This window comes from Astatotilapia calliptera, chromosome 14, assembly GCF_900246225.1.
Source record: "Astatotilapia calliptera chromosome 14, fAstCal1.2, whole genome shotgun sequence".
Taxonomy (NCBI): domain Eukaryota; kingdom Metazoa; phylum Chordata; class Actinopteri; order Cichliformes; family Cichlidae; genus Astatotilapia; species Astatotilapia calliptera.
The window spans coordinates 11,386,215-11,403,294 of record NC_039315.1 but is presented as its reverse complement, the minus strand read 5'-3'; the positions used below and the strand labels follow the sequence as shown (position 1 = coordinate 11,403,294).

Genomic DNA, 17,080 nt, shown 5'->3' with positions numbered 1-17,080 from the left:
AAATCAAATATAGTAACCAAACACCTTCTTGGGCCTTACAAAAGGTTACTGTATCAAATTCTAAAAATGATTTCACCTGAGGTTTTATGAAGGGGGTGAAAAGGCTTTTTTTTTTTTTTTTTTTTGTAATGATTGTTTTGTGTTCAGTGTGCACAAGCTGAACATGGAGCTCCTAACAACCTGGTTTAGCCCCTACATCAGAATAGTTTCACAGGCCAGTGCTGTTCAAGCTTGGATTTGTTCCAGTGCTGCACACTGCACGTGGGCACTGTTCATACCCTCCTACTGAGCTCATGAGATTTAACCCAAGAATGACAAAAAAAACACTCTCCTTGCCTGTTAGTGCATCTTTTCCAGTGTTAAAAACCATAGGTATAAAAGTCATAAGATTAATAATTTCTCTTTATTTGTTGCATATTGGACAGTTTATCTTTTTTTAATGGTAACAGTAGGATGATTTCATGCTGAAACACCTTTTTTAATAAAAATATGATTCTTCTTCTACTTCTACTTCTACTACTACTACTACTACTAACATAAACACCTCAATAATGATTTCCCATCACACCAGGAACTACTTTAGAACCACCAAGAAACTGGCAAGCACGTCTTTGGACAGGTTCAAACTTTCTTGGTGTGAGGTGATCGATGCACCATCGTGCTGTTATACTGGCTAACTCATCAAATCACACCTTCAGGTTGGTTAGCTAATGTCCTACCCTCTTCTAGTTTAGTCCGTGGTAAATGGACTATAATTTATATAGCGTCTTCTTTTTTTTTTTTTTTTTTTTTTTTTTTTTTCCCCCTTTAAACTCATCTAGCAAGCAAAGAACTTTTTACACTCCAAGCTACATCCACAGAACTACTATTCAAGACCCTCTCTAAATCCTGAGCCCGGGTAAACAACAAGACTTCAACCACAGGTGAGAATTGGGTAACCAGTGAGGAGTACACGGGGTCCGTCCAAGAGATTGGACTGAAATAAATACTACACAATTAGTATGACTTCTGAACTTGACTTGCTGTATCCTCTGGCAAGGTGAGATGTGTAAGATCACACCGTCCTTGAGATCAGTCAGTGTCTCTAGGCCCTCGGAAACTACCGGTAACAAGGGAGGAAAAAAACAAAGCGTATTCTCCAGGTGGTTGCCGAGGTGTTGTTGCCAGCTGCTAAGTGAAATTGGTCGCAATTAAGGTGCTATACCAAAAATACATATTTCCCACCTGCTTTTTTTTATTTGTCATTTTGCTTGGTAGACGGTGACTCATCTGCAAACTACTAATCCTCACACAATTTTTCCGTTGCACTTTTTTTTACAATTTTGCTATCACTCACCATTAAAAACTAAAGGTGACCAAAGCAATCACAATGATTTTCTTTTTCCTCTCTAGTGACCTCACTGTGTCATGGTTCACACCAATCATGTTGTTTTGTTTTGATTTCTCTTCTGCAGTGTCATCTTTTTAATTCAAATTTATGTCACATGCTTCCTGTAAATACTTATTTATTATCTATACGTAAACCACAGCCAAGCGTAACAATTTGAGATATTTATTTATTTAACTTCTGTTTTCACTCAGTTTTCTATCTGCTAATTGAAAATGTGCATTTAAATTCTTCATGTAAATTCTTAGTTTTATAAGCAATAAGAATATCCAGCCTACCACATTGGGTTCACACCATAAATAAGTCGTTTAAGTTAACCAAAATGTAATGAGTGCAGTAACTAAGGTCAGACCCACATTAACTCGCACACAACACACACCTCAAATTCCTGGTGAGGATTTACTGTGGATATTTTGCCCAGTCCCATCATTCAGCGTTTGTCTGAAGCATTTTGCAATAACTTCCCCCCTCGTGTTTGAGTTAATGCCGCTATAATTATGGTGCCGTGTGAATATTATAGCGTGTCCATGTCTCACACTCTCGTCTTTGAAACCTATAATTTCTGCACTTTGAAGTGGAGATGGAGAATTAACAAGAGTGATCTTGCATTCCTTTCCTGTATTGAGGGCGTCCATCTGTGGCTGAGACGATCTCAATATTTTAAAACGCTGCCTCTTCAAAGCCTGTTAGGTCAGCTTTAAAAAAAAATGGTGTCGTGTCATGTGAGAGGGAAGAATAGCAGCCATGTGAGGACTGTGACAGATTTCACTGTCTGTCTAATGAAAGCTGGTCCAGGCCTGCAGTGATATTTCCACAGTTCATTAACTAGATGTGAGCTGAGAAGATATTAAATTGGTGGCTTCAGTAGCAAAGAGAGCCACCAGCACTTCAGGAAGTTTTGCATCTCTTTGAAATAGAAGGCTGTGCTTTTTTTTTTTTTTTCTTTTTCTTTTTTTTTTTCTTTCTTTCTTTTTTTTTAAACATCAGATTTTTAAATTTGATGTATTAAGCTGTGGACTGTTCCTAATGTGACAAATCAATTCAGGTGCAACAGCCACGGCTGGGAGAGGTAAAGGGCAGCAAAAAGTTCGCGTATGCTGACAGTCGGAGGGGCGGGTGAACAATTTGGGACCCCACTGCCTTTCACTGTCGATGAAAGGCCTGACTTGAGTGGTGGCAGACTAGCCCTGCAGCGTAAAGATGGAGTGCACTTTTACAATCAGGACAACAATGAAAGGCCGCGCCAGCGCAATGCAGACGTGTCGTTCCTGCCTAATGAAGCCCCGGACAACAGCGCTCACATAAAGAGTCCATTATGAACCAGCCATACAAGCTTTTATTTATGATTACACCCCCCCTTTAATTCAGCTGTACCAAATGCATCTCCAGAGCTCTCCGGGAACAATGAAAACACCTTGAAAAGGAAATGAAAAGTGTGAAAGAGAGCAGGAGGGAAGTATTTCTGACAGCCTTCATTTGCTTAAGAGGTTCGACATTTCTTTTTCTTTAAGTGTGTGTGTGTGTGTGTGTGTGTGTGTGTGTGTGTGTGTGTGTGTGTGTGTGTGTGTGTGTGTGTGTGTGTTCACATGCGTGCATATTTTCAAAGCAGAAAACACAAAACAGCCCTTTAAAAACATATTTCAATGACAACTGTGTGTGGTGGTTTGACATGTGACACCCTTAACGGACACAGAAAAGCTGTCTGTGGGTCTTCTGCTGAGCTGAAGTGTGACTCTTGAGTCCACATTTCAGTATCTAAGCAGCTGTTAGATGGATTACCGTGATGTTTTGTAAATATTCATGATTCCCAGACATGAAATCCTAACAGTGTCACTGTGAGTTATAGTAGTTTTAAGTGTGAGTTAAAGCTTTGTGCAACAGTGGACAATTTGTCATGTTATTAATAATGAATGCAGCCAAATACCTATGAAAACACAGCGTCATCATCTTCTGTTGCACTTGCTCCACTGGTATGGAACAAAATACTGGCATTTAGCTCAAATCAGTGCCACGCAGCAACTCTTAGAGCCGCTAGCATGGCAATAATCTCTCGTTTTCCTTCCCATGTTTCCCCTTTCTTTGCCCCCTCTGCTTTCCTACCCTCTCTCAGGCCTGGAGTTCCCCTGGGGCCCGAAGCCATTTGCGGAGGTGGTGGCAGGACCTCTGCTCAGGAACAACAGACAGACAACAGACAGCAGCTCTCTGGAGGGACACTATGTGGGAGTGTATTTCTCAGCACACTGGGTGAGTGGAGAGAAGACAAAGAGGACCCCATCTTTTTTTCTTTTCTTTTTTTTTCCTATTCAGGGCTCCTGACTCTGTGAAAACATTGAGACATCAGAGAAAAAAGAGCGGCGGCAGCACAGCAGAGCAGGAAGAGGCAGGAACAGATAAGAGAGAGGAGCGAGACTCCATTGTGTTTGACTGTTTACATTACAGCAGTTGACGATCTCCATCAGTCCTTTCACCACCAACTGTGGATCAGTCACCACACCCCAAAGACGTCACACCGTTGTTTCTTTTCTTTGCTGCCGCTGCCGATAGCCAGCGAAGGTCATGACTCACGATGCATGGAAGGCGTTAAATCATCGCTGTGCTGTTCCTGATGAGATGCAGCGCGAGCTGCCGAAGCCAGTCGGCGCAGCAGCTGCCAGAGCCGTAGCCTCAGATACCGGCTGCTCAGAATGGTGACGCCTGAATGCTGGCGCAAACCCCAAAGCCATATAAAACTGAAAGGACAAGTCACAAAAAGCAATTACAGGAGTTTATTTGCGGTGTTTTACACCAGGGTCCCCAGGTTACTCGTGTAAATCTATCTGCTACTAAAGCAGTCTCACAAAAACGAAATGCCAGCACTTTGCCTTGGCATCCTGATAGTATATTTTCTTTACTTTATTTCCCTCCTTCCTGTCAGAGGGACCTAAATGCCCCATGGCAGAGACACATGCAGCGTGACCTTCTCTTGTAGTGGGAGAAAACTTTAGTGTTATCACGATAGTACTAAAACAAGCTTGTGTAATGAGCGATGAACACACTTATACAGTGTTTATATCTGTAAGGTATAAGGGAAGATCGCACTTACTACACAAGATACTTTGTGCTTTTGTCCCAACGTCCCTTTGTGTTGATATGATGAAGTGCCACTGTAGGAAGCTTTAAGCTTCTCTACTTAGTAAACAGGAAGATGAGATGAGCCTTAGACATATGATATGTAATTAAGTCTAGCAAAAATACCTCAACATATTTACAGGGAAGGAAACTGAAGCAGCTATGGCATTAATCCATATTTACAGGGAATGTGCTTACTGTGTGTATGTTAAAGATTTAGTCACTGTGACACAAGCAATAAATCTGGCATTTTTGAGAAATTATTTTGGGGCATTTTTGCCATTATTAGACAGGACAGTGGAGAAAGCAGGAGAGTGGTGCAGACACAGAGCAAAGGCTCCAGGCTAGAGTCGAAGTTGGGCCAGTGCATTCAGCCTTTTTGTGGAAAATGGTCGCCTTTGTCCGTTTTGATACAAGAGCATCACACAGTTGCTGCAGATTTGTTGCCTGGACAGCCATGATAGTACTGCACATAACTGCATTAAGATTTGTTGACTGTGGAGGCTTTTAGAGTACTGTACAGTGAGCTTATTTTCATGTTCAAGAAACAAGTTTGAGATGTTAGAGACTAATGTTGAGACATTAGTCTCCAGCCATTGTAAAATGGGTATACTGTGATCATAAAGGGATGATTATGGTCAGCAATAATACTCAGGTAGGTCCCAGCAGATCAGCAGTTTCTAAAATATTCAGGCCAGCCTATCTGGCACTGACAACCGTGCCATATTCAAAGTCACCTCTCTTCCTCATTCTGATGCTCAGCTTGAATTTCAAGAGGTTGTCTTAAGCATGTTTACATTCCTAAATGCACAAAGCTGCTGCCATGTGATTGTATGATTTGATATTTGTGTTACTGAGAAGTTGAACAGGTGTACTTGGTGATGAGTGTATATGTATGTGTATTTTGGTACTTTCTGTCCTTGTGCTTCTTAGCTGAAGCAGTCTGCATTCATTAATTGAATTACTTATCGTTCATCGGCTAATCAAAGTTTAAATAAGTACAGTTTGAGAGAAGAGAAGAAAATCTATTGTCCCTGAAATCATTTTAACCTCAGTTTCACTCCATGCAAACATGTGGCATGCATTTTGTAACTGTTCAAGCTGATTTAAATATTACGTTTCTATTTTATTATGTATTCACAGCAGAGAAAACAAAGAAAATACAGATATGAAGCAAACAGAGCATGGGAAAGAGGCTGGAAGTTGAGACTAGTCTGTTTTGCTTCTCACTGTCATGGTGCTCTGATGTCATCGTAATGCCAGCCATACCACCGCTCCCCCTTGCCTGGATAGCGTTGGCGCTCTAAACACATAGTAGAGCAAATACTTTCTTAAGCTCGAGTATTCCTCGGGATTAACGTTTTAAACAGCCTGGATACAAAACAAGACAGAATTACTAGTTTGTGGAAAGGTGTTTGGCGGCAGAGAGGAAAATAGTTTTGGGGAAAAACCCTGGGAAATGAGCACCTTATCACTTGTGACTGTGTATATTAGATGTTCACTCGTTCGCTCTCTCTCAGTGCCCACCGTGCCGCAGTTTGACTCGTGTGTTGGTGGAATCGTATCGGACCGTCAAAGAGTCGGGCCAGAAGTTTGAGATAGTGTTCGTCAGCGCCGACAGGTGAGCGACACTGCACCTGCCTTTTGCCTGTTAAGAACCCAACTGGGTCCCTGCTTACTTGTTGTTATTAAAACCAAGAAATCAGCATCTGTTGTCTTCCTGTTCGGTTCTCCCCTCCACCCCGCTCAGGTCAGAGGAGTCCTTTAAGCAGTACTTCAGCGAGATGCCATGGTTGGCAGTGCCTTATTCAGATGAGGCTCGGCGATCGCGGCTCAACAGACTATACGGAATACAAGGTATTTCACCAGCTCCATCACCGTTATCGCTGAATAGGCATGTTTTTCCTGGCCTGTTATGCTATTTATCCATTGCTTTGTTGAGAGTTGCAGCCAACCGCATCACTGCACAAAAGGCAGAAAAGCATCCATCATCTCCCTGTGATAAGAGGCTGATGCTAGTGATAGTGTTGGTTAGTTACGCTGTTGTTTTTATTGGCAGATGTAAACAGCAGGAAGACAATAGTTCTTCCTTATTAATTTATTCAGTTTTGGCACTTTGAGCGCTACAAGTCAAGATCCTTTTAGTTACATCACATTCAAGAGAAGGCCAATTTCTTCAAAATCTAATAAATAACAGTACAGATCAGGAAAAAATATGTATATGTGATTGAGTACAGTGTGCCTTTTAAGATAAGAGCAGAAAGGGGATATATCTATTTTTTTTTTCTCTCTGCCAAACTTGGTTATGTTACATACTGAAACACTGGCACGAAGGCTTGACAGCTCTTTGTGTTGGGCGGGCAAAACAGCAACACAGATCGCCCTGCAGCCTGGGGAATGTGGGCTGGTTATCCAGTTTACCGTCTCAGTGCGGAAGTGCCGTGCCTTCCTCCCGAGTGTGTTAGTGGATGACTCTGGATGAAGTTAGCGAAAACTGGCCGTCGGCCTGTCCTGCAAAGAATTTGAGGAATGTGTACTGGACGAGTTAACACTGCCCCCCCCCCCCCACACACACACACACACACACACACTCACACTCACTCAAACCCCTGCAGTCTCTGATTTCCCCCACCTCAGTTAACTTCAGTCCACATGTGCAGACAGGAATTTACTGATTGCTGCTTGCTTGCCTGATTTGTGTCTGTTTCTGATAAAGGATTGTATTCACGGTGCGGGTGGCTTGTAAAAGCACTGTCAGAGGGGTAACGGACAGAGCTAGAGGGAGGTGAGAATCCCCAAAAAGAGGTTTAAAAAAAAATCTCACTGTGAAAGGGAAAAGAGTGCGTCATGATGCGATAATTAAAGGAAACGACCCATAGCACCTCCCAGGCTTTTGCCCATTTCCTCTCCTCCTATGTTTCTCTTCCTTTCATCATCATCATCTTTCTCCATTCCAGGTATTCCCACATTGATTCTGTTGGACACGGAGGGTCACATGATCACGCGACAGGGCCGGGTGGAGGTGTTGAACGACCCAGAGTGCCGGCTCTTTCCCTGGCACCCTCGGCCCGTGCTCGAGCTCAGCGAGTCAAACGCCGTGCAGCTCCACGAAGGGCCCTGCCTCGTCCTGTTTGTGGGTGAGAGGCTGAGGCTTTATAATTCGGCGAAGTTCCACATGGGGCTCTGTCTGAATTAAGTGGCATTTATTTAGAGCATATTGAATGTCAGACACTGCGGAAAATTCTTCCAATGGCGAAAGGTCCCAGAGGGAAATGCTGTGGGAAATGCTTCATGTAGTATTTACTGTTTCCATCTATTTATATGCTAATACGGGAATGCTAATGCAAAAAAGAAAAGAATTTTTCCAGTGAATGGCACTGAATGATTTAGACATTAAGGTGTAGAGAGGAAACAGACATGGAAAAGAATTTGAGAGTGCAAAGTGATGACCCTCAAAATATGAGACCACCCTGGTGTCTCCTGAGGCCAAACCAAATCGCACAACAAGACTGAGGACCATCTGTACATGTAGTTTCTTTCATCTCTGCACTCATCTGTCCTCCAGTTGCCTATCCTTGCAGCCACTACTTTCACTCATCTGTTCGTCTTTTCCTCTCCCATGTGGCTTCTTCATGCTTTTAACAGAGCTCTGTTTCTCTTTCCTGGTTAATGCAGACGCTGAGGAGGAAGGTGAATTGGAGCCAGCCAAGGAGCTGATTCAACCAATAGCGGAAAAGCTCATGGCCAAGTACAAAGCGAAGGAGGAGGAGACGCCGCTGCTGTTCTTTGTGGCTGGAGAGGTGAGATAAGCCGACAGAGTGAAATACCATTTCACACAAAACTGGCATAAGCTGGGGTTTGTTTGTTTTTTTTGGGGGGGGGAGGTTTGAACATCCTGCTCTACCTGAGCTGTGCTTCGGGATGATTTAGTCTTTGAATGTACAGCTCAGGCGATCCTGTGTTTTTGGTTTCTTTTTGTTTTGGTTTGGGGGTTTTGAGGCAGATACAGACATGATAGTGAAAATGCCAGTGCAATAACACAGCGACATGCATAAACAAACATTTCCAAACATTTCTGATTTGTTTTTAAGGAGGTGGAGACACGTTAGACAAAAACAGACTCTCGGCAAATAACAGTATTCTATCCAGAGGAGGATTTCACCTATTTTTGTCACGTTGTCTTTGACCACATCCAGCAGTTACTTTCTCACTTTGGCCCTTCTGCAGTTTCTACCCACTACTGTGGGGAAACATCTGGCTCTGCTGCTGCTGCTCGGTGTTCACTACCTGCTTGCTAACTGCGTGTGACTGCTGTGAGTTACTAAAGAGTCAGTTTTCTGGAAAAACGCTGCCTGCTGCCACTAAGAGTTACCCTGCGTGAGTGGCGAGAGTGAACAGAACAGTTCAGGGTCAGAAGACCAAACAATGACTGAAACAACAGTAAAATGACTCATAAAAGGATAAATGTAGAGTTAAAGAGATACTTTGGAAACACAAAGTTGCATATTGACAATGTCAATATATGTTTATATTCAACAATTAATTTTAGCTGCTTTGGATTTGAGTATTTAAGGGGATGTATTAGTTTCAAGTAATGAAGTCAGCTTATTTACAAGTAATCCCCATGAGCCAAAAGCTCAGGCTTCAGGGTGCTCTGTAATCTCTGATGCTGCTTTCCATTTGAAGTGGGAACTGAGAAATCCAGAGTTACCAGTTGGAATTTTCCACTCTAGCACCCCCTTCAGTCAAACTTTCCACTCAGAAAGTCAGGGCAGCCACACCAACCTTGACTTTGCAATTTAAAAAAAAATTAAACTTTAGAACATGTGCATATGTGCAGTAGATGATATTTCCACAACTTCAGTGGCTACTAAAGCATTTGAGGCCCTGTTCTTGAATGTGCAAGAGAGGCATTCAGTCCCATCCATGACCTACAATTCAACTGTGCGCCTCTATCATGATGGGTAGACGCAGAGCGTGGCAGCGCTCTCCCTCACAATACTGACAAATCATCCTTTCTATCTGCGCAGTATCTCCTCCCACATCTTCCCCGTGTGGGATGAGCCGTGGAGTTTTCATAATACTTGTTATCTTGTGTTGTTCTGCCTTGACCTCTCCAGAACTGGTGCAGCAGCAGACATAATTACCGGATTAGATACCTCTCCTCAGTTCCCCCGCACTCTGTCCTCCAGCCAGCCTTCCTCCCAGTTCAATCTGGGGGTGACGGCACTGGTTTCTGGTGTGTCACTTGCCCAAAAGCAGGCTCTGGTTTCAGCTGCATGTCTCGCACATGTGCTAAATGGCAGCTCAACTCTGTCTGCTTTGGAATATCAGTGGCACATGTACGCAGACCTAGAAAAGCTTAAGTTTTAAGGAAAGCACGAGTTGGACTGATAGCGTTTCGTGTTAAATGTGTCAGGTCAAAGAAATGTTGGCACAAACACAAAGAAACGCTGTTGCACTGGAGCTTGCGGTTATTCAGGAGCAACACATGCTAAGCCGTATACTTTTACATCCATGTAGTGCAGGTCTAATTTCCTGGCTGTAGCTCAGCCGGCTATGAAATCACCAGGTTTCCCCCTCCAGACTGGGTTGCGTCAGATATCGCTTCCCATGTCAGGCATTCTGTGAAGCTTCCATGCTCTGGGCTCCTTCAGCTAAGCTTGTGCCCTGGTAGGCACACACTTCTCTGCCAGACCAGCTGCTGGGTTTTCTGTGTCCATGAGACAGCAGTATGTTGGCAGCCCCTCAGGGGGGAGGCCAGTCTGAGCTGAATGATACAGGATCTTCTTACCCAACTGTAAAAAAACATACGCCACAGGGTAGTACAGTATACTGATTTATAATCGCAGAATGAAAGATCTTTTGTTCTTTAACTTTTGCTGTGTTCTGGCTCTTGCATGCAAAATGAACTTGAGCGGTATTATCCAGTCACATAAGAATTTAATAGACTTTTGTGGCAGCCAGAAGTGACTGTGATTCTGCTCTTCAAAGCTTTGTTTTTGCCTGCTTGATTTGTGTGTGTGCGCGTGTCCCTAAACAGGATGATTGCTTTGACTTTGAGATTATAGTGGGTTTCATAACCACTCTGGTACTGCATTTATTCAAATCATAGCACACTGACAGTTTCTTTCGCATTCATTATGTTTTAATGTAAAATGTGAATGCTTCACATATGCACATTTTGATCATGTTAGTGGAAAGACAAGGTCATACTGTGGTCCAACATGTTTATACAGATCAATAGTATAACAGTGGTGGTCCCTCGAGGTTAATGCCTCGGTTTTTGCCTTAATAAAATCTTAAAGAGATTACTTGTGTTTTTAAAAAAATGACCTGCACAGTGGGTTCATTTCTGGGGTCAGCCTCAAGTGGCCATCCAAGGCACTCTACTGTTATATGGCCTTAGCTAGTAACAAATGTATATGGGGTTTTGTTTGTTATTGCTTTTTCTGTTTCTGCGGTGAGGTGTCAAGCAAAAGCAACAAGTGGGGATATAATAACCTAACCGGCCAGTCAGAAGGGTTATGCTTAATTATCTTACCAGCTAGTGACCCAAGCAGGTCTCATTCAGCGATGTAGACAAGGGCTCTGGGTTGTGAGAAAGTCTGTGCTGTAGTAGAGATGTCCAAAGCTCGATCTTATGCCTCCATGTTTCTAAATGGATGACCGGTAACTTTACATGTGACCATGTGTGTAAGCATGTAAGCATTCACAGGAACAGTATTTTATCTATGCGGGCATTGCAGAAAATGACCTCATGCAAATATTGACAAAGCACACAGCTAAACATCAAAAAGGAAGATAAAGGCCTGTGATATTTAGCGATTGTGTGTTTATCTAGCTTGTTAGCTGCTAACTAGGGGTGCAACAATACTCATATCGATATTGAACCGTTCGATACAGTGCTTTCGGTTCGGTACACATATGTATTGAACAACACAAAATTTTTAATTTATTTTATCAACTTTTCTTCTGACGATGCTGTCTGTGTTGAGAGCTCAGTGTATCTGCGTTCGACTACTCCGCCTAGGCTGCACTGTCAAGCGCAGATCCACTGAGCGCAGCGCAAGCTAGCAAGACAGAAGCTAAGCTCTTTACAACATGGCAATTTGAACCTCCCCCACCTTCATTCAGATCTGGCCTTTGGAACTATTTTGTTTTTCATGTGACGTATGACCCTGAAGGTAAGCGCGTCATGGACAAAAGTAAAACAGTATGTCGATGTGCCATGCAATGCTCAATTACATTGGTGGGAAGTAGTGCGTTAGCGCAGTTAGCTCATTAACGTGTTGACTCCGTCCAGCCCCACGCATGGGGCGATCCTGGTAACTCGTTAACAGAGATTTGCGGCATTATGGCGTTAATGTCATTTTAACGAGATTAACGCTGACAGCACTAGTGGGAACACAACGAATATGACTGCACATTTACCCGACATCATCGTAGTGCAAAGTCAAGTGGAAGCAGACAAAAACAACAAGCACACATGCTACAAACTTTACCAGAGTCATTTAGACAGCCGTTAGCACATGATTCTCCTTATGGGGACCTGATATGTTTAATATGCTGCTGAGAATATAGCCCAGAAGAAGCGTATAGTATAGCTTTTATTTTGGAAAGAGCCATTTCTCTGTAATAAACTCTCTTTTCCAAAGATGAGTGATTTCTCGATCAGATAGATGTATTTTTTTATTATTTTGTTGTTTCAGCAACATTACATTTAAAAACTGTACTTTTGAGTTAAAATATATATTTATAATTTTAATAAATGACAAATTAAAAAGGCATGAACATTTTTTTTTGTATCGAAAAAATATCAAACCGTGACCCCAAAGTATCGAACTGAACTGTGAATTTTGTGTATTGTTGCACCCCTACTGCTAACAGGCTACGTCCACACTAATGCATTTTTGTTTGAAAACTAATCGTTTTCTCTCAGTTTTGGCCTCCCGTCCACAGCGAAAACGGAGACTAAAAACTAACTAAAACATGACGTATGTTAATCATATGATGCAGTCATGTGACCAATTAAACCAAGATAGCGGAGGGCATTATACAGCAGTTGTTTTGTTTGCTCTCAATTTTAACAGCCCTATTAAAGATTAATATCAGTCAGTACATGCTCCAGATAGCTTTTCTTCAAATTCTTTAACTAGCACTCGCTTTTGCAATTTTGTACTTTTGTGTTACTGGCAGCAACAACTCCAACTCATTGTTAGTCCATTTAAAAAAAACTCGGTGCTTTTACTCAACATTTTGTCGCGATGTTTCAAAGATCAAGAAAGTAAATAAACGACAGACAGAAATGAGGCAGGTCCAAGCTTCTTGTTTTTCACGCATGCGCAGTACTGGGACGTAAGTGTTTTCAGACGTTTCTATGTGGACGAATCTACTTGGGCTAATGGAACACAATTATTGCATTGACTGAGAGTTTAAGTTATAACTTTTTTTCCCATCTCATAGTACTGTGTATAAGTCTTGAGACACCCCTCATTTCTTTACATTTTGCAGGGAAAATGGGAAATGGGCGAATCAATATACTGGAATTTTGAAATTTTTTGCACATTTCTATAACTGTAACTGTGTAGAAAAATTAATCTGTTGGATTTTTTTATTTATTTATCTGTGCACCACGTAAAAATGTTTTAAATTTCAGCAGTATAAGGTAGATATATCTATGACAATGACGACTTTTTCTCAGGACATCAAAGGTGACCTGTGAGATGGACACAACCCCAGCTCAGGAGCGAGTGGCTGGGTTCATCATTATCAGCTGAATCCTTATCAGATGGTCGATGTCTGTCTGTGAAATGCCACAATGCATCAGTAATCAGAACAAGCCTGGCACGGCCCAGCAGGTCCCACACGGTAAACACAAGCTGAGCCTTATCACAGCTGTGAGTTTGGGTTACAGCAGAGGCCCTTTGTCTTTTTCTTTTTTCTTTCTTTTGTTCTCGGCTGAGCTGCAGAGGGCCCCTCTGAAATGACTGCACCTCGTGAGAAGCGTGTTTGCGTGGGTTCTCTCCGGGTACTCCGGCTTCCTCCCACCGTCCAAAGACATGCAACTTGTGGGGATAGGTTAATTGGATAATCCTAATTGCCACTAGGTGTGAATGTGAGTGCGACTGGTTGTGTGTCCCTATGTGTTAGCCCTGCGACAGACTGGCGACCTGTCCAGGGTGTACCCTGCCTCTCGCCCTATGACAGCTGGGATAGGCTCCAGCGCCCCCCGCGACCCTGAAAAGGATCAGCGGAAGCGAATGGATGGATGGATGGATATATGCACGGAGGTGAAGACTGTTGCAGAGATTACATCTTCTCATATCAAAAATGCTGAAAAGGTCACACTGATGGATTTTGGAGTTTCTCTCGTTGTGGTTTCTTTACAGATGATCTCTAATCTACGCTTCGTATGGCTGCAAGTGAGCCTGCAAGCAAGAGCTTTTATTTGTAGTCGGAGAATTAAGCAGTATTTCTCTCGTAACAACATTGTCCTTAGTGACAGCTTACATCTGTGAGCATTAAGTAGTCGATGTACGGTGATTTGCAGCATAATAAAATGGTCTATTCAGAGGAAGTTAGCTGCCTATAACAAAACACCACACTTCAATTCATCTGTTCCATCTGTTAGCAGTTTTGCAAAGTAGAGGTCACAGACTTCATCTTGGCATACTTATCCTTTTTAGGTAGCGGTGCAGCTATTTAATGAAAAGTCTGAGGGCTCATTGTGGGGTTTGATCCATTTAACAAGAGTAGCTGCGGATCCTCTGATAACAAAGAAGAGACAACAAATTGAACTTCGAGGAGTATCACATGAAGCAGGAAATCATTCCAAAGTTGCGATATCGTTGACTTTGTTCCACTTAACTCACTCTGTCACATAAATCAGTAACTAACAGCATCAGAGGCCTATATTTAAAGTCCAGCTCTTTGTTGCAGTGCCACCCTCTGGCCTTTCCTTGTATGTTCTGCATTTGAAACTAAATCTTTGCCATATGGAAGTGATCTTTAATCTTTGAGGCTCTCCCTCCAAGCCAGCAAGCTAAGCTCAGGAGAAGCTGGGCCATCGTGTCATGAGGATGAGGAAAATGTTGCAAATGATATTAGTATATTAGCTGTAAGCATTTAAGAGAACTATGTGACCTCGCTAAACCCAACACATGAAATTCATTCACCGAGAATAATGGATCTCTGTCCAGGCAGGAATGCCGGTTGCCGAAGCGCTCGTGGCTGGAACTTTAAGCTGAATTACGAAACTGTGATTTCATGTTCAGCCTCAATAATTGATGGCCCTCTCAAGCTTGTTTGAAAGTTGCTGCTTCCTTCCCCCCGTAGTGATTCATATCTATAATCTCTGGGTACAGAGGTTGTAATCCTGACTTGTTAAGGGGTGAAAGGTGATATCAAGCCTCAGGCTAAAAAAATGGTGAAGCTGTTTTAAAATAACTGGAAAGAACTCAAACTGGAATCCCCACTATACACCCAGCAGCAATGTATTTTTAACACACCCTCTCTCAAATCTGCACTGCTCCATCTCCCGCTAACATCTGCGATGGGAGTCAAATCTGATGTGGGTGAGCTTTTGATAAAGGAAGGATGCTTCTGGACACCCACCGGGGTCCTTCACGTCTTTCTATGCAGCAGGATGTGTGACTAAGGAGCGGCTCTGTGGTCTCCCTGGGCAGGCCGCCTGCAGGAAGATGGCATAGAAGAGTTTCTCATATTCTCTTTCAAGAAGTGTGCATTAATAAATGGTGCCAAGCAGTTCTGGATTTTATAGCGTGGCATAGTTCAAGTGCAGGGCGCTGTCCTCGTTTTCTGAAGTGTGAACTGCTGTGGAGTACGGAAATGTCTAGAGTGTCTCCTCCAGGTTTTTGGTTGTACTTCAAATGCCATGTCAGCAAATGTGGCCAGTATAAAAGCTCCCTCTTATCTCCCAACAAGAATCCCCATGCCATGTACAGAACTGCATCACTTGCAATCCTGTTGATCTTTGTGGGGCCTTTTCAGGCATTTTAGGTGACATTTCTACACCAGAGGTTTAGCTGTTTGTTTATGCTGCAGCAGAGTTGGGATTCACAGTCTTCTTTCACTTGCAGCCCCTTTTAAATAAAACTGTGAGCCTGTTTACACTTTTTAAATGCATCTTTTGAGCGCTGCGCACAGTGTCATCAGCAAGCACTCGATTTGTTTAGCTCGAACTAGCAATGAAAACAAAATGTTTGAAGTACTAATATACATGTACCGGTAGTTCTAACTGCTGACAGTTCTTGAGAGAACTTCTGGACTGATTACTCATGTTGAGCCAATCATATGTAAGATTTGCCCACTCACCAAAATTATGCTAAAACTTCCAGGCTGAACCTTACACTTGGTGGTGTAGCATTAATCCAGATTACTTGTCTTTTTGAAATGCATTGGCCTCGATAGAGGATATTTTCTTCTAGTTTTTTTTTTTTATATATATATAATTTAGAGACTGAAGTTGTCACATTGTGCAATAAATTAAATGAGGTGTAAAACTGAAGTCATGCAAAAGAAAAAATGTTGAATTCACTACACAGAATGTTCAGAACTCGCAGCAACCCAAAACTACAGGGAACAAAGACTTTATATATTTGTATATTTTTATTTTCCTCTCCATCATGATGGAATTTCTTGTGGTATCCCAACCTGTAATGTCAGGATGCTATACGTGACAAGACTTGAAACTTGAAACATGTGGTGAAAGGATGGAGAAGGCAAAGATTTTGCTGTTAAACTTTTTTTTTTTTTTTTTTTACAATTTTAATCACAGGCTTGTTTTAGTCAAAGCAATGACAGATTTGTGTCATTTTGGCCCACCAGAGGCCCTGATTGTAGCTTAACCATTCCCGCATGTGAGGAATGTACTGCTCTATCACACAAAATCACACTAAGCGCTGTACTTCCTTCTCTTTCCCTGCAGGATGACATGAGCGACTCTCTGCGAGACTACACCAACCTCCCCGAAGCGGCACCTCTGCTCACGATCCTGGACATGTCGGCCCGTGCTAAGTACGTTCGCGATGTGGAGGAGATCACGCCGGCCGTGGTGGAGCAGTTTGTCGGCGACTTCCTGGCTGAAAAGCTCAAACCGGAGCCCATCTAAAGAGACTGTCCACGTATAAACTGGACCTATTACATGGGACTCACGCCATCATCCATCCCTGACCTATTGCTACACCCCACAGTTTCCAGGCTCCCACTCTCTCTCCCAGCTACAATCCTGACTGTTAGAGAGATGTCTCACTTTTTACTGGCATTTTAGCATTTTTATTTTAGATGTGTTCCTCTTTCATGGAGTCCCCTCTTTCTCCTGTGGTGCCTTGCATTGACTATAGTCCATACAGTAATATATATGGAGATTCTGTTGTCTTCTTTTTTTCTTTTTTTTTTTTGCCTCAGAAAATTTTTTTTTTTTTTATTCTCTCATGGTGGCATTTCTAGAGAAAACGGAGAATTACCCAGTGGACCTACTTATACAGCCAATCTTTTGCTTTCTGTTTTGTCTGCAAGATTTGTTACTTTTGTTTTCTGAATGAAGTTAAGAAAGAATAAATA

At 42.5% G+C, this 17,080-nt stretch overlaps 1 protein-coding gene across 4 annotated transcripts in view; it reads left to right on the top strand.

The window, feature by feature from the left end:
• nxn (nucleoredoxin) overlaps positions 1-17,061 on the top strand; it is a 71,244-nt gene extending 54,183 nt beyond the window's left edge. For all 4 annotated transcript variants that reach the window (XM_026192667.1, XM_026192671.1, XM_026192668.1 and 1 more), the window contains 6 exons: positions 3,498-3,631; positions 6,016-6,116; positions 6,246-6,352; positions 7,453-7,632; positions 8,171-8,295; positions 16,446-17,061. In XM_026192667.1, coding sequence (XP_026048452.1) covers positions 3,498-3,631; positions 6,016-6,116; positions 6,246-6,352; positions 7,453-7,632; positions 8,171-8,295; positions 16,446-16,628 — 830 coding nt within the window. In that variant the 3' untranslated portion in view covers positions 16,629-17,061. The remainder of the gene's footprint in view (positions 1-3,497; positions 3,632-6,015; positions 6,117-6,245; positions 6,353-7,452; positions 7,633-8,170; positions 8,296-16,445) is intronic.
• Positions 17,062-17,080: the final 19 nt, after the last annotated feature.